The sequence below is a fragment of the Mytilus trossulus genome, chromosome 8, assembly GCF_036588685.1.
Source record: "Mytilus trossulus isolate FHL-02 chromosome 8, PNRI_Mtr1.1.1.hap1, whole genome shotgun sequence".
In the NCBI taxonomy this organism is placed as follows: domain Eukaryota; kingdom Metazoa; phylum Mollusca; class Bivalvia; order Mytilida; family Mytilidae; genus Mytilus; species Mytilus trossulus.
Window position 1 is genome coordinate 47,036,936 of NC_086380.1, and position 21,933 is coordinate 47,058,868.

Here is a 21,933-nt window from a genome sequence, read left to right on the forward strand (position 1 = left end):
CAAGCATCTGGTTAACATTTAATTTGGGTCTTTGTCAATACCAGAGGTTCTGTATAAAAGAACGTTTCTGGCATTTCCTCTGCATTTATTGTATTATTATATTTCATCACATTGACAAGAATAACAGTAGAGAGTATCATTAATTGATAGAACAACAAAAAAATCGCTGCAGGCATGTTTACAAAATTTCAAAACAAGCCAAAGACCAAACAATGGCAAGGACAGTTAGGCACCTTTTATGGAGATAAAAACTATATTCATTAAAAGGTTTAGGTGTTTTTCAATTGAAATACTAGTAAGCTAAGAGTCAAGAGCCTATGATTGTTGTTTGTTGATGTGTTTATACATATATGTTTTTCGTTCATTATTTTGTACAAAAATTAGGCTGTTAGTTTTCTTGTTTGAATGGTTTTACATTTGTCATCTCGAGGCCTTTTATAGCTGACAATGCAGTATGGGCTTTGCTGAAATTAATTGGCAATACAAACAAAATAAAAAGACAACATTATTTTATGGGTAGCCCCTTTTTAAAAATAAATAAAAAATAAGTAAATAATGAGATATTTGAAGAGAAGTTGGGGAAAGTGGTTAGGCTGAATTAATTTTCCATGAATAAAATTGACTGTTTACAGTGCAATGCTCAACAAGCAACTGACACTCTTATCACAATTATATAGATGCTTATAATACACCCATGATGTGATCATGGTGTTTCTTATCTATGATCTATAACTCATATAGATCTCAAGTTCCTTATTAAACCAAGCTGACATTTTACAGTAAATAAAAAATAAACCCAGAGAAAGGATAGACCACAGAAATATATATATAAATATGTATAAACTTTAATTCAACTATTTAATTCCCATGTAATGTATGTTCCGGGAATTTTGTCTTCAGAAAAATATAAAACATATTGTTGTGATGAACTTTTCTGTTAATATGAACATCTTCTCTATCTATTCTTTTCATACACATGATACATATGTCTCTACAAAAATGGATTTAATCTTTTTTGTTTTCTATATGTTAATCATTAGCTATACATCAATGTTTCAAGGAGTGAACAATTATAGAGATCAGCATTTTTGTTTATAGTGAAAGGAATATTCAAGTCTCTGAATAAGCCACAGAAGACAGCTGTGTTAAAGGTAATTGAAAATATTTATTATTATTAACTGTATTATGTAGCTGGAATTTTTGATTATGGCAATTTTGATTGAGATATACTTAAGGGGGTATGGGTGTCTTTCGCCATCTTGGATTGTAAAAAACAGGGAATCTAAGGTCCATATTTTCCATCTAGTTAGCAAAATTTGATGCAGGAATGCAATATTTAATGTGAATTTTCATTTAAAAGAACCAATTTATAAGAATATAACTTAGAAATATTAAATTTTTACTAGTGTAGATTATTTTTGGTTGTTTTTTGAATATTTTCAAATTGGCATTTTAAGGGGAGGTAACTCTAAAACAGTGATTTTCTGAAGGACTCTACATGAAATTTTCCTATTTTGTCTTTTAGCCGGGAAAAACGTACGGTGACCCTATCTTTTCTTTTGATATTCTAAAAGCATTGTCTGAAAGCTTTCTTTTCCTAATTTATTATACCATTCTATCATTTTGTTTAGTTTCTATTCACAAAATGGTGCTTTTTCCAGCATAATCCATGCAAAATTTGTCAATTTGTCACAACCTGTAGCTTGAGAAAATGCGCGGTGACCTATCATTTTTATAACATTTTTGAACATGTATCAATAAATACTACATTTCGACAAAGTATGAACAAATTCTATCATTTGTATTTTAGACTCCCATACCACCTTAATAAAATGATTTGATTTATAAAAGCAATTACTGGTAAGTTTTATCTGGTTTGAAGTGGTTATGTTTTTTAGATTTGACTGAAATTCTCATGTTTGTTCTCTATGATATATCAGAATATCTTGTGTATTTTAGTCTAGACACCATCTAATTAACTATTGAGATGACCTACAAATACTTCCAATGGTAACATAACCTCATACTATTGGATTTTTATAGGTCTGTTTAATATTATGTTAAAGGTTAAAGAAAAAGTTAATCAACGTTTTTACCAGTATAGGAAGGATTTTTTGTGGATCAAATCAATCAACTAAATAGTTCACCTTAATGTTTCACTTTCAATGTTGACATTCTTTTCCTTTTAATGTCTAAACACAACTTATGCATGCATAACCAATCTCTAGCTAATGGGTTTAATTGAAGGTCACATGAATACAGTTATAATGAGGTTGAATTATTCATTTGCAAGTAATAATTCATCAGCAATATTTCTTGGCTTATTTTGACAAAATTTAATCAAATCGGTGGCTAATGATTTTTTTTTCTTCATTATTTTACATGTTTAATGATTGAACCAAACATAATAGCATTCTTATATGTATATGCTGGTTTACAGGACGTATTATGGTATACAGTTGTCTGTCTGTGGGTCCGTCGTCAACATGTGGGACATAAACTACAAATTACTTAAACCAATTTGCATAAAACTTTGGGGAATTGTTTATATCTATTGAGTGGGAGGATTTTATTTTTAGCTCACCTGGCCCGAATGAAACCCTCATGTGACGAGTTCTTCATATATGCTTGTGTAGTAATAATCTAATACATGTATCATGTATAACAATACATGCATAAGGAATTGTACATTATTTATCACATTGTTGAATAAATATCTCTGGTTGGCAACCACTGTTCTGCATGTAATTGCTGCTTTCGAATTCTATTTAAAAACGTGGAGAAATGCTCTCTTCAGTTGGACTACATTTACCTGCACTGAATTTATTTTGCTTTTGGATTGTAGTCCCATAAAATGAAGTTAATACATTGGTGTGCAAAAATAGTATTATGAGTACAGAATAAAATGAAAAGTCAAACAGTGTTGAACATAATAGGGTTGGTGCCTAGGCAAGATGCATATATTATCTTTACCTTTTTTTATTTTGTTATTGTCTCCCATATATAGTTACTTTCTCTTTCATGTGCATGCAATGACTGTTCAGTGTTCAATGGAGTTGTGCTATATTTTATATTATTATTATTTCATTGTTATAACAAAAACTATTGTAATCATTTTATGAAATTTAAAACCAGTGAGAGTTGATCATAATTGGATTAATAAAGTATTTTTATTCTTATTCTTATACATTTGTAATAACAATGTAAAACATGAACTTAAATAAAATTTAAAAAAATAATGACTCTATTAAGGGTATTGGGACAAAGGGTTTTTGTTGTGTAACAGAAAATGACAGCCCCCTATATGGATAAATCTAAGTGTTTGCTTTGATTAAATTTGTATGTTTGTCCACTTTTTGAACTCAATATATGGTCATAAATCTTAACAAGTTCGTGCTTGTATCAATTTCTTTAGTCCAGTCATGTTTTATTGTAAAAATGTTTTCCACAATTCTTGCACTTATGACATCATTCACAGTCCAAATTTCTTTACAAAAAATCCACAGTTTTCTAATCACAGAAATTTGTGACATACTGCACTGGATTTGCGTTCTTGGACATTGCGTACTCATAACCCGAAGCCTCCAAAACATACAACTATATTAAGTAGCAACTTAAATGTTCTTAATCAACTAATAGAAGTTCCTGTGAATGTTTTTTGCACAAATGTTTGAATGTTAACGTATATTTTTTTCCTGCTTCACCAAGTTTGTAAACTCTAGAAGTTGCCATGTTTTCTCCTCCACACTGAAGAGAGTTCAAGTGCTACCATTGGTCAAGAATCATGAATTAGGATTTTTTTTACTTAAAGAAGGTCAAAGAAAAGGTTTTCTAGAAAAATAGGTATTTTCAAAATAGAAAAAAACAGCCGTCATCTTGAAAATTGATTTTAAAAAAAATGACCTGGTATATAATAATGATGCTTCATGCTAATTTTCATGCTCAATTTTTAATCATTTGCACAATTCATTCGATTTTGCTTGCTAATATCTTCCCCTATAAGAACAAACAAACAAAGTTTTTTTAGTTATTGCCCTTGGATATATAATTATAATATATGTTCAAGGAGAGGGATATTGGATTTTTTGTACAACATTTGCTTCAACTAGTACACATTTTTGTTTATAGTCCAGTTTTAGCCTTCTGCCTTGTGCAGGATTTTTTCACTGTGTTGAAGATCCATTGATGGCCTTCTGCTGTTTTCTAGTCTTTAGTTAGGTTGTTGTCTCTTTGACATATTCCCAGTTTCCATTCTCTATTCTATATTGCTTAATATATGGCAAATGCCTTTTCTGCTGCCTTCCAAGCTCTGATTGATATTTAATGCAAAGCCATTTGTGAATATTTTTTTTATATTCTAGGTGTTAATGAGCAAAGATTATGTTTTGATAAAAGGCTATCCTGGCACAGGTAAGGCTATATAAGGTAATCAATGATATATATGTAGGACTAGCCGACCGTGCAAGGGCTGTATAGCCAGTCAAGGTCGTTAAAAACTTCCATTTCTTGTATGTAGGACTCTTAAGTGCAATGGTAACGCTAAAGTGCGATGGTCTACGCTAAAGTATGATGGTGTCTCACGCTAAAGTACGATATAAGTATGATGGTTGTTTGTTTGCTAAAGTGTGAAGGTATAGCATGCTTAGGCCTAAAATAAAATATTGTTTGTTTCCCCAATCCCGACCGACCCGGAAAAATCGCCGCGACCGGAATAATTTTGTTGTCGATTTTGTGTAGAATTTTTTTTTTATATAGAAATTCATGTGGTGGTGCGGTGCTCCTATGAAATGGAAAAATCAAAACATAAGATATAAGAAGGAGACGCTGTTCTTCAAAGCGCCCTTTGAAATCGGCATTGTTGAAAACGCCTTGATGACGCGACTTGGCTTTCTTCTTCCACGTGGTCTCGGGTCTTTACGATATTCAGAACAATATTCTCTAGACTGTTCATATATTTACATGGATGCCGTTCTGTCAGTTTTTGTTGCCGTTTATTTGGCTGGAAACTTTAAGAAAGACTTGGTAACAAATGTATTGCGCAAATTTTCGAAGAAGGAAATGTTCAAAGACATATGTGAGAACGTGATAGCTGATTTAAAATTGACTGAAGAGGAGGAGGATGCTCGTGACAAAAACACATCCGTGTATCTAAAAAAGTGGTTCTACAGAAATATTTAGTCCACACTACGATGATGACATGAAACTGACACTAGACTTTAATAAAGACTTTTTGTTTATATTATTTATACATGTTTTCGTTTTTTTTTATATAGATTAGACTGTTGGTTTTCCCCTTTAAATGGTTTTACACTTGTAATTTTGGGATCTTTATTCAACAATTCAACATTCGTTTGATGTGTTTGGACTTTTGATTTTGCCTTTTGTTTTTGAATTTTCCTTTTTGAATTTTCCTCAGAGTTCAGTATTTTTGTGTTTTTACTTTTTATACAAATGAAGCCTTGGATCTCATGTAGTTGGTGATCGCAATACTGGTATACCAGTATTGTGGACAATACTGGTATAAAAATTTTGTACCAGTATTGTAACTTTTTATAAAAAAAACCAGCAATTCTGGTACATTACTGATATACCAGTATTGTAGTTGTATTGTTGACTAGACTATATTGAAGATCAAAGGGAGATTAAATGAACTCAAAAAGATTATAGAGGATAATTGTGAAATCAATAAACAACCAGTTATACTTGCACAAATAAACAAAGGATTATTGAAATAACTCATATCATCATTATTATTTAAACAATTGCTAATAATTTTATCATATTTTTATATTTTATTTAATTCAATATAGATAAAATAAAATAAAAGCTTATTATTAACTCTAACACTGTAAATTCAGCATTTAAATGTATGCCATCACATTTTTTGACAGATATTTTAATATATGTATACATTTATTGTGTACTGAGATCATATGCCTTTGTCTTTATTTTCTTATTAATCTTTCACAACAAAAGATATCAATATTATTCATTAATTATAAAAAAAGTTGCTTTATAGGGGAACCTGGTTATAATGAAATTAACTAGTTTGTCTACATGAATGTTAAGGGTTGAAGCAGTTGATTCAGAACCATGGACAGTACTGTTAGTAGCATATACACTGTACATGTATATCTACTGATACTAGACCAGCACTCTTGACAGTAAGAGAGCTGTACAGATGCTATCTGAAATAGCATGTAATCTAGTAAGCTTTACAGAAAGTCCACAGACTGAACACATTGTACCTAAATACCAATGTAGGAAGGGGAGGGGTTGCAGAAATCACATCTGAAGAAGAAATAGACAATTCCAATGCTGATGATACAGAAGCTATAACAGCATTAATGTCAATATAAAATTCACTAAAATATACTACATGAATCTTGGAAAGAGAGAGCTGAAAGAAAACATAGAAGAAAGTACAGAGTTTGTTAAAAATGCTGAGACAGAATGGTTATGAAAAAAATAGAAGATTTAAAATTTTATTTGATGACAATCACAGTGTACCATCTATGACATCACCAGTTAAACACAATCATTCCTAATAAAATTGTCATGTCATATGTTAATTTCATTATGCATATATGTGACACCTTTAGTAAAAGATTAATAACCTATATTGTTTATTTAAAAAAAAGCACAATACTGGAATACAATACTGGTACAAAATTTTTATACCAGTATTGCGATCACCAACTACAGGAGATCCGAAGCCTTTATATATATATAGCTTGCTAGGTGTGAGCCAAGGCTCCGTGGTTAAGGCTGTACCTTGACCTATAATTGTTTACCTTTATAAATTGTTATTTGGATAGAGAGTTGCCTCATTGGCATTCATACCACACCTTCCTATACATATTTAAGTTTTTGAAATTTTGCATTGACATTATCATTGATGGGACCTCTAAAGAAAAAGAAGCCTCCTCCTCAAATGTTGTCAACACCTTTGACAAAATGATGGGAGCCAGTCAAGCTGTCAACAAACTTTCTAAGGGAAAAGAAGAAACTATTAACAAGTTAACAGGTATGCATAATAAGTGACCGTCCCAACATCTATTTCTTGCAAGCAAAGGTAGACTTTTTTAGGATAAGGAGAGTCTCCCCACCTTTGTTTGCATTCTTTTTCTTGCAAATTTTCAAACCCTTTACCTAAATTCCCTAATGATTTCCTTGTGCCCTTACTAATTTAACCTGAGGCCTGAAAGCAATTGATTTAAATTAATCATTTGGTCCCTAATAAAAGCAGATCACTCCACACTAGTCTTGTTAAAGCATACAGCCCATGCATACTTCTCTAACTAGAAGGCTGCCACAATGGTAATTGTTCGAGAATCCAGAGCATTTGACAGACTGCTAACCAAGTATGACTACTGTTGTTGATATGTTATAACACCTGAAGGAATGCTTTTATAGTATTCCCAAAAGATTTTCTTGTCACTTTTAATATATAATAACATGGTTTTGCATAGCATGATTTTGTTACCCAACATTGAAGGAAATTTCCACATCTACCACCTACACTCTCAGTTGATTATATTTTATATGCATGTTTCATTGAGTTATTCAGTGTTTGATATGGGTTCAATGTTCAAATCCTTTTTCAGTGGAAAATTGCATACTTCAATGAACGGTATAAACTTCATTCTACTAGTACACTCTGACGTTGAACTTGGACAGATTTCTGACAGATTATACTGCTTAATATAATAAAGAAGGCTCAGTATTTTAGACATTTTCTTCATTGAAAATTCCCAATATATATATATACAAAGTACTCTAGGATATTATTTTTAGCTCACCTGGCCTAAAAGGCCATGTGAGCTTTTCTTATCACTTGTCGTCGTCGTTGTCTGTCGTCGTTAACAATTTTTCAAACATCTTCTCCTCTGAAACTACTGAATGGATTTGAATGAAACTTAGCATGATTGTTCCTTAGAGTATCCTGCACAAAGTGTGCGCTTCGATTTTTGATCCGTTAAAAAACATGGCCGCCGTTACTTAAAATAGAACATAGGGGTCAAATGCAGTTTTTGGCTTATATCTCAAAAACGAAAGCATTTAGAGCAAATCTGACATGGGGTAAAAATGTTCATTAGGTCAAGATCTATCAGCCCTGAAATTTTCAGATTAATCAAACAAACCATTGTTGGGTTGCTGCCACGTAATTGGTAATTTTAAGGAAATTTTGCAGTTTTTGGTCATTATCTTGAATATTATTATAGATAAAGATAAACTGTAAACAGCAAAAATGATCAGCAAAGTAAGATCTACAAATAAGTCAATTTGACCAAAATTGTCAATTGACCTCTTAAGGAGTTATTGCCCTTTAAAGACTTTTTTCACAATTTGTTCATCATGTTGACTTACTTTAAAAAATCTTCGCCTTTGAAACTGCTGTATCAATTTCAGCCAAACTTAGGCTAAATGAGTTTCAGAGTATCTAGTATAAATTTTATATTTCATTTCCTTGTATGTCAAGAAACATAGCTCCTATGGCTAAAATAGAACATAGCGTCGCTGTTATGCAAAAACCTCGTATCTAAGGTTTTCATAATTTTACACCAGGCAATAAAAACTGATTTTTTTTTATCGATTATTTAGAATTAAATATTTATGTTCCAATGTATGCAAAAATATCGTATCTTCTAACCAATCAATTACCAAGGCGAGCAAAAATTTCTGCACCTATATTGTATTTTCAAAGCTTTTCATTATTTCTAAGCTATACATAATATATTAGACAAAAAATTGACAAAACTGTACCTGTTATAATCTCAGCTGCTAGTGCCATCTTTTTTTTCTTTTGAGATATGATATTTTCGCACAACAAAATGTCTCACCAATCCGACTACACTTTTTTCGTCACTTGTCAGAATTCGGGTTAATGATTGGTTAGAAGATCAGATATTTTCGCATTCAGTGGAACATACATATTTAATTCTTAATAATCGATAAAAAGATTTCCGCAAAAAATTGAGATACGAGGTTTTTGCATAACAGCGACGATAGGAGAACATGATTTTTTTTTGGCTTTTGAAGAGAATAGGACGATTTAAAGAACATTTAAATAAATTGAAAAACCAAAATAATCATTGATGAGAGATTAAACAAAAAAAATTCAGGTGAGCGATTCAGGCTCTTGAGAGCCTCTTGTTTTTATTTATTAAAGATCTCTGTTGTTCTTTATTTCAGGTGATGCTGTTGAAGGCGTGTTGAAAGTGCACCTACAGATAGACTGTGACGAACACATCTTGAATTCACGTATTATGACTCTACTATGGCACAGCCCAATATATGTGCCTTCTGTGCAGCTGTGGGGGCAACAAAGACTGTGTCATTGTTGGAAAATTACCCGTGACCCAAAAGAAACCCAGTTAAATAAACTATTTCAAATTATACATAGAGTTTTATTTAATAAATCTGACATGAGGAAACTGATAGCTTAATACACCCTAGAATTTAAAATACAGCCCTATAATGATGGTTTGTAATTTCTGATTTACAAGTACAAAAAAAAATTACCAAAAAAATAAAATAATTTACCTACCTACCTACCCTCACCTGACTTGATAGGGTCGGGTTTGGGGAAACAAACAATTATTTATTTTTGGCCAAAAGTGTGATGGAACAAAAGAGAAAGGTTCAAGGGAACTAATTATAAAAACAAGTCTTTTTGCAAAATCTAGTCTGCTATGATTGGCTTTTACTTTACTGGTAGTCTTATGTGACTGTTTCTAAATTAAGAAGACAAATTTTGTATTTGCAACTGGCAAGGGGATGTGTTTACATTATTAGGCTGTGTAAACGACAGGCTACATCCTATACGCCCCTCAACCTGAACATGCATGAACTATTTGCCACTGAACGGAATAAATAACATTTATTTTCCCCCTTTTTCATAGCGAATATTAATACGTGTTATATTTAACCAAAATGTACACACTGATGTTTTAATGGACAATTTCTGATTTACGCTTGAAAACCTTTATTTTACCGATGTTTATACTCTTCAATAAAATCAATATTTGAATGTAAATGTAAACATAAATTTGCATCTGTTCGCTTCCATCATTTATTTCATATTTCCGTTATGTTCATTTTTGGTTTGTATTAACGACTGTTAACATCGTAATCCAACTACGTTTTGTACGTCTATACTTTGGCTGACCATCGCACTTTAGAGTATGGAGGCATCGGACTCTAGCGTTGACCATTGCACTTTAGCATGACCATCGTACTTTAGCGTCCCCATCACACTTTATAAAGTCCTACATATATACATGTAAACAATATATATTCTATCCATAGCTACATTGAAAGTGATTGTCCAGTTACACATTACACATCCTCTAGATATTCAGATATCAATATTTTTCCATAAAACTATAGTCTGCCTTTGGATCATTCAATTATGTATTGATTAACATGTGGATATCAAATCTTTGGAAGAAGTTGTAAATTCAGTTAAAGGTTATATGAAACGGGCATGAAGAATGAAAAATAAATCTTTAACGATAGCTTTTTCTTAACTTTTGATATATATACCCATTTTGTTAAAATATTCCTTTTCACTGTTTTTGGTCTTTTGGAAAATGTTGTTTGTGCTGTATTTAGACCCCATTACCAAGAAATTTGTTTTGCATTCACACATATAAAAATTGCGGTTTTTATCCAATGCAATCATAGGTTTGAACGTTGTTTTCAATTTAGTAGATATAAAAAGATGTGGTATGAGTGCCAATGAGACAACTTTCCATCAAAGTAACAATTAATAAAAGTAAACCATTATATATATAGATCAAAGTACGTTGTTCAACACAGAGCCTTGCTCACACCGAACAGCAAGCTATGAAGGGCCCCAAAAATTACTAGCTTAAAACCATTCAAATGGGAAAACCAACGGTCTAATCTATTTAAAAAAACGAGAAATACTTAAGAACCACACCTACAAACTGCAACAACTGAACATCAGATTCTTGACTTAGGACAGGTGCAAACAATTGCAGCAGGTTTAAACGTTTTAATGGTAACAAACATTCACCTTTATCTGAAACAATAGTGTAACATTGTATTTATAATACCCTGTTATAGATAGTCAAATCTTACCCCTTCCAATGCAAGGCGGAAAAAAAGTGAACCCCATTTTAGACATTAGCTGAAATTGCAACCAGTGGTGTAGCTAGAGTATTTTTAAGTGAACGCCCTAACCGCAGTGAAGGGTTTAATGACCTCAATAGGATCCAGATTATAACAGCTACTATAGTAGTCGGTAAGAGGGGTGAAGGCCCATTTATGTCATTAAAAACTAAACAATAGCAAGTTGAACATAAAGATTACTTTTTTAATCTTTTATGTTTATTTTATTTATTGTGTTTATTGTTTGGTCATTGGTGCTAGAAATATCCCAACCAGTTACTTTAAAATATGTTTAAAAGGAACAGTTAAGTAAAGCCTCTACCAACACCCATTTTTGTGTAAATGACGTCGTTAATGGATATGAAATGATTAATGTGCATAGCTGGTCCAGGGACACAGTTATCGTCTGTTGAATAAAGACTTAGGGTGGACAGTGTGTTACCTGATTACTTGCCAATCTTTTTATACTACATGTACTTCCAAATTTATTTCTTCATGTTTTATGCCTCAAATAGCAAGAAGGGGGGTAAAGTTACAATGTAAACTAAGTTGGGTTCAGAATTTCAAAGTAAAGTATTGATGTGGTTCAGCTGATGAAAAAGGTAAAAAATTAAAATTTTCGAAGTTGTCACTAAAAGAGTTCAAGACCCCCATATAACATAATATAACATAATATTGTTCATATTTTTAGTTAGAGATTATGAAATTTCTATGATTTGTATATGATTTGTCACAAAAGTAGTCCAACACACTGTAAAAATAGTCTTGAGAAAGCGCAGGTGGGATTTTTTTTAATTTTCATTTATTGTCTAAGGAAATGCACATAACTGTTTTCTCGAACCAGATGTTTAGTTGCATTTTCATGACTATGTTGCAAATTCATAATGAGTTCCGAGGAACGGTTGTGGTTCTCGCCTGGGAGTACCGCTTCCCATGAACATTGACTTCATTTATCAGTCCATTACAGGTTTTAAGATAATCAAACATTTTCTTTACATGTTTTTTTTTCTTGATCTGGAATATTTACCTCTATCCAAGTTTCACGAGGTTTTCAAATTGTGCATATAGAAAATACAAATCACAGACTGTCTGTTAATTGCCAAAGATAAGTCTGTATGTCAATTGAAGAAAGAAGTACAAGACTGGTGTGCTTTAAACTAGATCTTTTTAAAATAGTGATATTAAAATATATTTTTTACCCAATTTCAAATGTACGCCGGGAGGGAGGCAAATACATTTTAAGTTTCCTTTCAGTAAAGTTTCATATTTCAAGATTTTTTTTATTCTTGATTTCATATATTTTTGTTCAAAATGCTTTTTACACAACTGCCAAAAAAATTTGGGGGTCATATAATGCTACCAATTGTCATCGTCATCCCTGGGGCACTTGGTTTCTGGAAAATAACTAAAGTTTAGGTGTATGGATCTCTTTGAAATTTAAGCAAAAGGTTCACTACCACAAAAAGAAGGTTTGGATTGTTTCACGGCCATTTGTTCAGGGTTGAACCACTATGGTTGCATCTAGGCAGTTAATTTCATTTTTTGACCTGCAAAAATATAAAAAAGAAGATATGGTATGATATTGCCAATGAAACAATTCTTCACATGAGACCAAATAACACAGAAGTTAACAAGTATAGGTCACAGTACAGCCTTCAACAATGAGTAAAGCCTTGGACAACAGCTTATTGAACCCCTGTGAATTTTTTATTAGTATGTGAGGGATTTGGGCTTCTTAGAAGCCTCTTGTTTCTTAACCATGTATAGCAATTGTCTTATTTTAATTTGTTGTGAAATATACATGATTATTACAGGTAAAACAGCAACAATAGTAGCTGTAGCTAGAGTACTGAATCTGCTAGGTCTGTCTGTCCTGCTGACTAGTTACACTCACTCTGCTGTAGATAATATTCTGCTTAAACTTATGAAGGTAATTTATATTAGAATAGGTACAAGATCTGCTATCACTTAAAACAACTGTCTACACCTAGACCACAATGTTAGTGTGATATATTGTCTACACCTAGACCACAATGTCAGTGTGATATATTGTCTACACCTAGACCACAATGTCAATGTGATATATTGTCTAAACCTAGACCACAATGTCAATGTTATATATTGTCTACTGTTATATATCTGTATGTTGAATCCGTACTTTCCGGAAACGTTGTATTGTCTTAACCATGATTGTTGTGATGATTAGATGTATCAGCCTCTTTTGGCGTTTGAATCCAAAGTAAAGGATCATAATATGAAAGTTCTTCTTTTTATTTGCAATATATATACTTCGTCTTTAGTCCCCCAAACCTAAGTCAGGTATATCACATGGTGGAGGAACCTAAAATCGAACAATTGGTACCTAATATTACAAAATGAACATATGAAACATTAAAATGAAGATAATTGTCAACAGTGCAAACACGTGGTATGACTCGCAACGTTACAAAAGGGCAGAAAATGGCTGTATATTTGAATAAAACTGTTTATTTATGTATGTGAGATTTATCTCGTTACATTTGAATTTTCTATGACAAGAAGCGTCACCCATGAACCGATATGATAGTGAAGACGATCTAGCTCTTTTTCATGACACTTATTTGCCACGAAATTACGAATCTGAGGATGCCGAATTCAACGAATTACTTTCTTTAGTTCCTAAAATAAACACTCCCAATAATTCTGTTTCATTGGCAAATCAATCAGGAAGTTTCATTCGAGATTCAGATACAATAATGGAAAAATTGGCTGCTTGTCGCAAATTTGGGGGGTATCCTCACGAAAATGCGTCAGTGTTTATGAAAGAATTTACTTCATTTGCAACTCTTCACAAAATTGACCATATCGATGATCAGAGAATGATTGCCGCTTTCCACCTTAATTTAACAGGGCCTGCATTAACATGGTTTAATTCACTAGATTCGGGAAGCAAACGTACATGGAGACATCTTCTTACAATTTTTGAAGAAAAGTATATTGAGTTAGATTGGCAAAGTCCGACTGTGTTCCTTGAGAGCGAAAATTTTCAAAATATGAAATTAAGTAGGGGTCAAATTTTGGAAGATTTTTATGGACAGATAGTTGAGAAAGCTCAGATTTTGAAAAAGAAGGACCATGAAATTCTCTCTCAGTTTATCAAGGGTTTACCGGAACAGCTTGCGTTTTTTGTTAGGGCTGGTACACATAAAGACAGTGTTAGTGCGTTGGCCGCAGCTAAAATGGGCGAAGCCTATGGGTATAGAAAGAATGATGAAGTTTGTGTTGCAGCTGCTAAGCCAATGATTGCTAATAACAATAATGCGGTTCAAGATTTACAAAACCAAGTTAAAGAGCTCACAAAAGCATTATCAGAATTAAAATCACAAAGTACCGATATCAAACAAGAAATGCCTCCAAAATATCAAAAACCTCGTTACAACAACCCTCGTTACAACAATAACTTTTCAAGTCAGGCAGGAAATAACCGACCAAAAACATGCTTTAATTGTCAGGCTCCTGGTCATTATCGAGCAAATTGCAACTGGAATGGTCACGGTGAAATAAGTCCAACTACGCAGTGTCAACTTTGTCAGCAATTCGGTCATGGTGCTTTTCAGTGTTACCATCATAGTAATCCGGGAAACCAGTCGAACCCGGGGGTCATAGGGCACTCTCCCCCGGGCGTTCATCCATAGGTGCCAGAAAAAGGAGTCCGCTTCAAAGTAGTCAACGTGAAGAAATAAACTATGTTAATTATACCACTGATACGGAAGACTGCGAATTTACTGATGAAAATTTAACTAGTTTCAAATCTCAATTTATACATATGCCTGTCAAGGTCAATCACATATCTGTCGCTGCACTTGTAGACTCTGGAAGTTCAATAAACATTATTTCTAAAAGTTTTTATGATTCTTTGCCTGACACTTGTAAAACTTCGATATGTTCGGTATCAGAGAAAATAGTTTTGGCGAATAACCAGTCCGTTAATATTGTTGGCAAATGTACCGTCAAAATACAAGTGCCACAGGGCAAGCATTGGATACATACATATATTCTAACTCAATCTTCACATCCATTGATTCTTGGTACGAGTTACTTAATTTCAAAGAAAATTGTATTGGATTTTAGTAGTTTATCTGTCTCAAATAAAACAGCGAAAATAAAATTACAAAAGCATGTTACTGTAGATCCAAATTCTGAACTTTTGATATGGGGTAAAGTGGCAAACTTTATTCTACAGGGACAAACAGGAATGTGTCAGAATAGTTCTCATTTGTTGAAAAGCGGACTTCTTATTTCAAAAGCCGTTGTTACTGTAAATAGTCATAAAACTGTTCCGATCAAGTTATTAAATCCTACTAATGACCAAATATTTATCTCACGTGGAGACATTATTGCTAGTTTTGAACCGTTCACGGAGGATTACATGTTAATCAATGCAGATGAAAAAGACAAACACTTTGTTCAAAATGTACAATTAGATAAAAGTAGTCATACTTCAGGTGAAGAAACTGAGTCCAAGTTTTTGTCAAACTTTGAATTGCCGAAAAATTTATCAACCGATGAGCAGCGGCAAATATCACAATTTTTAATTCAATATAAAAATTTGTTTGTTACGGATGAAAATCCAAGGTTAGGATATACAGAACTTGTTAAACATAACATTTGCTTAAAACCAGACTTTAAACCAAAGCATCAGCAACCTTATAGATTGTCACCGGACAAGAAAAATGTACTACGTGATCACTTGGATGAATTACTGAAACAGGGCATTATTTCACCGGTTCAAGAAACGGAAGATATACCGATTACTAGTCCGATAGTTCTTGTATCTAAAAGAACGAGACCTCAATCTAAAATCACTTCAATGAATAAATCTACAAGTTTGTCTCAGTTCAGATTTTGTTGTGACTTTAGGTACTTAAATAGTCAATGTCAAGACTTCCGGTATTCAATACCAGATTTACAAGACTTAACCGAATCTTTTTCTGACCGAAAACCAGTTTTTCTTACATCAATAGATTTGAGCTCTGGATTTTTCCAATTACCTATTTCAATGGAAAGTCAACGATATACTGCGTTTAACACTTGTTTTGGATCGTATAAATTTCTCCGTTTACCAATGGGTTTAAGTTCTGCTCCAGCGTCCATGCAGCTATTAATGGACAAAGTTTTGAAGGGCTTGACATTTCGATCTTGTTTATGTTACTTGGACGATATACTGATAGTTTCTGAAACATTTGAGGATCATATTGGTGATTTAAATGAAGTTTTCAATCGTCTTGCCACTGCCGGATTAAAGCTCGGACCGAAGAAATGTTCATTCGCACAAAGTTCTTGCGTTTTTCTTGGACATCTGATATCAAAAGATGGAATTCAACCTCCCGCCGATCGTGTCAGTGCAGTACTAGATATGCCATCGCCAACATCGGTTAAAGATTTACGGCGAGCCATTGGACTTTTTAACTGGTTTCGAAAGTACATACAAAACTTTAGTGCGGAAGTTGACCCAATGACCAAGTTACTGAAAAAATCTGTAAAATTTAAATGGGGAATCGAACAGGAACAGGCTTTTAAGAAAGTTAAAACATTACTAGCAAACTCACCAGTTCTTGCGTTTCCGAAGTACGACCTGCCGTTTTACCTTGCAGTTGACACATCGTGTAAAGGAATAGGATATATGTTATATCAACAACACCAAATGGATGATTCTAGTGAAGAATTGCGTGTTATTCGTTTTGGTTCAAAGTCTCTAAGTAAATGGCAGAGGTCTTATGGTCCCACAAAATTGGAGCTTCTTGGTATGGTAACAGCAATATTAGACTGTTCAATGTATTTAAGGGGACAGAAATTCGTAGTTGAATGTGATCACCAAGCACTTAAGCCACTTTTTCAAAAACAATTAAAAGGAGCAATCTATGAAAGGTGGATCGCCATATTACAGCAGTTTAATTTTGAATTGAGATATAAACCGGGTAAAGACATGCAAGTCGCCGACGCTCTGTCCCGTGCGCCTAACAAATCGTCAACAACAGGTTTTGAAAGTCCGGACCAGCTTGATCCATATTTTCCCTATCACACTGAAAATGTCGGAAATATTATTACACCGAATGGCATGCCTTTTACAAACTTATTGTGTAGTGACAAATCAAGTGACACCGACGAGCTACAGCTTAATAATATTGATATTTTGCAAAATTTGTTTAGTAGGTCAGTCAGTGAATCTTTCAAACAAACAGACTTTGAATATGATGGCGATACCGAAGAAAATGATGATTGTGTTAAACGCAAATTTACTAAGAAACGAATTCGCATGAATCAACCCATATCGATAGTCGAAAAACCGATGGCGTCTGACATTTCCGACTCAACTGCAAAAGTCTCCGAAAGAGAACATTCTGTCCAATCTTACGATAAAGGTGAAACAAGTGATGAAAACCTTATGATGAACAATTCAAGCGAAGCAAGTCAATTTATTACAAATAACGTCGAAACGAGCCAATCTGCATTAAGCTCATCAAATATCCCTGAAAGTGATAGCATAGTATCGGCAACTGTAGACGATTCGTCAGATGTTAATTTTATTTCCGATGAGCAAACTGTCCAACAGAAAATAGAATCGATGAAAATTTTCCGAAATTGTGATTTCAGTCCGAAAAGTTTAAAACAGTTACAAGTTAATGACCCGCAATTTGGCAATATTTTCCGATATTTAGAAAATGGTGATTTACCACAATCACAAAAACTAGCTCGTAAAGTTCTACTTGAATCAGGAGATTTTTCTTTATTCGATGACTTGCTTTTTCACACTAGAGTCGCAAGATCTAAGCGAACACAACAATTTTGTCAGTATCAGCTTGCGTTACCTGAAATAGCCGTAAAAACAATTATTTCGCTTTACCACGATTCACCACTTGGAGGCCATGGCGGCATACAGCATACAATAGATTTGATAAGGGAACATTATTATTTTTCAAATTTAGCAGGAAAAGTGTCCGACTTCATAAAATCTTGTCATGCTTGCCAGTGTCGTAAGATGACTACCAGAAAGACTAAAGCCGGCATTGTTGCTTTTCGAACTCCAATTCGTCCTTTTCAAGTTTGGGAAATTGACCTTTTTGGTCCTGTTCCAGTGTCTAAGTCAGGCAACAGTTACGTGTGTACTGCAGTCGATATGTTTAGCAAGTTTATTTTTACAGAGCCTATACCAAATTCCGACCCAATTACTGTTTCGCATGCACTTTATAAAATAATCACTCAGTTTGGTGTTTTTGATACTCTAATTAGCGATCATGGATCCGAGATGATAGGAAAATGCACGAAAGAAATATGTAGACTTTTAGATATCAAACAACAATTCACACCAAGTTTTACACATCACTGTTTGGGAACTTGCGAACGCTCACACAGAACCTTAGCAGAGCGAATTACACCGTATTTGTTGAACAATACAAATTGGGAGGATTTTATTCCAAGCATCGTCTTTTCTATGAACAATTCCGTGAATGAAGGAACAAAATATTCACCATTTGAGATTATCTATGGACAAAGACCATCATTTCCCTTATCGTGTGTCTCAAAAACCGCATTTTCAGAAATTCCCAAAGATTATCACAATTATATTCGAGAGTTTGCTGACAAACTTGAATTCATTCGAAAACAAGTGCGTGAAAATTCAGAAAAATCTAAAATATCAATGATTGAAAGGGCTAATCAGAAAGCTCATAATTTGTCTCTAGAAAAAGGGGATTATGTGTACTTAGGAAAAGACCCAAGAGGAGCTGGTCAGAAATTTAAGCTAAAACATGCAGGACCGTATTTCATTCATCAAATAGACAGTCCTCATCTTTATTCGTTAATGGACCCAAATACAAACAAAATTATTCCAAAAGTGCATATTAACCGTTTAAAACCAGCGTATATTCGTGTACCAAATCCATGTGAATATTTTATGGATCGTGTTATAAACAAACAAGATACCGTGGATACTGCGTCAACAAGTCATGATAATTTGATTAGTGAACAATCTAGCACAAATAACGAAATTCAAGAAGTGCCAAATCTCCGTAGATCAACAAGACAGAGACAAAAACCTATTCGATTCAGAGACGATTATTTTGTAACATCAGGCAATGAAACAAGCTCTGCGTCAGACGGGACATTATTAAAAGTGAAAAGATTTTTAGCAAAGAAAAATCACGATGGAAATACTCGCTACCTTGCGCATTTAATAGGGGAACCGGCGCAAAACGCAATTTGGATCGAAGACCAGTTAGGACCAAAGGCGCGTGCCTTATTGAAGTCGAGACCACCTCCGATTATTCCGTAAACGCATGTCTGTGAGATTTATCTCGTGACAACGCAATCAGAAGGCTGAATAAGACATATTTTGCTGTGAGATTTATCTCATGCATATCGAAAGTTACAGAACAAGATACAATTTACTTGAACTGTTTTGAAGATACATTTTATTGATACATTTTATGATTAGTACATGAAGTAATATCATTAATTGCAAACATATGTTGAAGATGTTGGTTTTTTTTTGTCACAGAACTGTTATTTTTTTTAAAGTATTTCAACTATTTGAATATAACGACATACAAAGTTTTGAGAAAAGTATTAATTTTTCTTTTTAAAAGTTTCCATTTGAAAAGACTTTCATGTTTTGGCTCACTTAAGACAGTAGATTGTTTTATTACTAAAAAGATTAAAATGAATCAGTTAATTTTTTAAATACACTGAGTGCGAAAATACCGTCAAAGTTCACTGTGTTGAATGATTTTGTTTTTTGTTGGTTCACATGTACATATGTTGATTAGATTAGATAGGCCAGTTATCTTATTGGATTCATTGTTGTATTTTTAAGTAGTTGAGTTGCTAATGGTTAGTTTTTTTTGGTATACCTCAACATGTGAAATATTTTTACAAGTCACAGAGGTAGAAGTTAATGTTTTGAAATGAAGTACTGCGATACTTAAATTTACTTGTTAGTAAAGATTAATGAAGACTTGTTTTGGTATGATAACGAACATTATGTATGACTGATTTGATGGAAATCCTAGCATTTAAATTTTTAATCTGTCTGTGTACAGTAAGAAAAGAAAATCTGATTTGTGTGTAAGTGGTGCATTAGAGATGACTCAGAAATGAACCCTGGTTGATAGTCTTGTTCTGCTGAAATTTATTTGTTTCACTTTATTGTTTATTTTATCGAGAGAGTGTGTGTATGATAGGGATGGTATACCGTGAAAGTAGGCGCAATAGTAGATTTTTTTTTTTCTCATAGTGTAACCTATAAATTTTATTCATTATAAGGTGTATCTAACCATTAGCAGGAGTAGGGACTCCACTGAATCTAATCTCGTACTGTATATCAATCACTTTTTAGCAAGCACACTAAAATTCAGTAAATGATAATATGCTATATTTTATAAGATTTCGCCGCATCATATTTATGTTAAAGTTAAAGAGTAACTAGCATTTGGTCATATGTATTTGTATTTACATGTCTGTGAAACATGAGAAATTAAGAGATGATGAAGTTTAAAGGTGCCTGTTATTTTGTATGTTGTATTGTTGTATATAACTGAAAAAATTTTGAATCTTTTTCTTTTTGGAGTACGAATTCAACATTTTCGAAAAAATTTGGGAATTTTTCATTTTTGGGCGGGGATGTTATATATCTGTATGTTGAATCCGTACTTTCCGGAAACGTTGTATTGTCTTAACCATGATTGTTGTGATGATTAGATGTATCAGCCTCTTTTGGCGTTTGAATCCAAAGTAAAGGATCATAATATGAAAGTTCTTCTTTTTATTTGCAATATATATACTTCGTCTTTAGTCCCCCAAACCTAAGTCAGGTATATCACACTACACCTAGACCACAATGTTAGTGTGATATATTGTCTACACCTAGACCACAATGTCAGTGTGATATATTGTCTACACCTAGACCACAATGTCAGTGTGATATATTGTCTACACCTAGACCACAATGTCAATGTGATATATTGTCTACACCTAGACCACAATGTCAGTGTGATATATTGTCTACACCTAGACCACAATGTCAATGTTATATATTGTCTACACCTAGACCACAATGTCAGTGTGATATATTGTCTACACCTAGACCACAATGTCGATGTGATATATTGTCTACACCTAGACCACAATGTCAATGTGATATATTGTCTACACCTAGACCACAATGTCAATGTGATATATTGTCTACACCTAGACCACAATGTCAATGTGATATATCGTCTACATCTAGACCACAATGTCAATGTGAGATAATTTCTGCACCTAGACCACATTGTCTACGTGATATATTGTCTACACTTAGACCACAATGACAATGTGAGATATTGTGTACACCTAGACCGCAATGTCAATAAGAGATACTGTGAAAGTACTTTAATTCGTGGGTATCAATTTTCGTGGTTTTATCAATATTTAGATCTTCGTGGGTTTTTGGAAAGATTAGAACTTGTTCTAAATCTTTACTTAGGCACCACCCTCCCTAACAACAGGACAGGTTAGCTACTGTTACTAAATGTATTCACACTAAAATATAGTTCCCTATGGTTCTCATGAATGTGCACATAATACACAAATAAACTGAAAAAACTGGGAATATTATTGGAGCAGTTCATTCAAGAATGCATGTAATTAAGGTGTGTTGATGTGCAGGCTTTTTTATAAACATTTTGATTAGGTAACTGGGTATTGATTCCACTAGTATGATTGACAACTGTCATTATCACTAAACAGTTAGAGACAAGGTGGACCTTTAATTAGAAT

General features: G+C 33.3%; 1 protein-coding gene across 7 annotated transcripts in view; it reads left to right on the forward strand.

Annotated features, from left to right (window-relative positions):
- The window catches only part of LOC134681043 (DNA replication ATP-dependent helicase/nuclease DNA2-like), a 194,399-nt gene that overhangs the window by 134,756 nt on the left and 37,710 nt on the right, over window positions 1-21,933 (forward strand). For all 7 annotated transcript variants that reach the window (XM_063540428.1, XM_063540430.1, XM_063540433.1 and 4 more), the window contains 3 exons: window positions 1,099-1,151; window positions 4,362-4,410; window positions 12,954-13,069. In XM_063540428.1, the coding sequence (XP_063396498.1) occupies window positions 1,099-1,151; window positions 4,362-4,410; window positions 12,954-13,069 (218 nt within the window). The remainder of the gene's footprint in view (window positions 1-1,098; window positions 1,152-4,361; window positions 4,411-12,953; window positions 13,070-21,933) is intronic.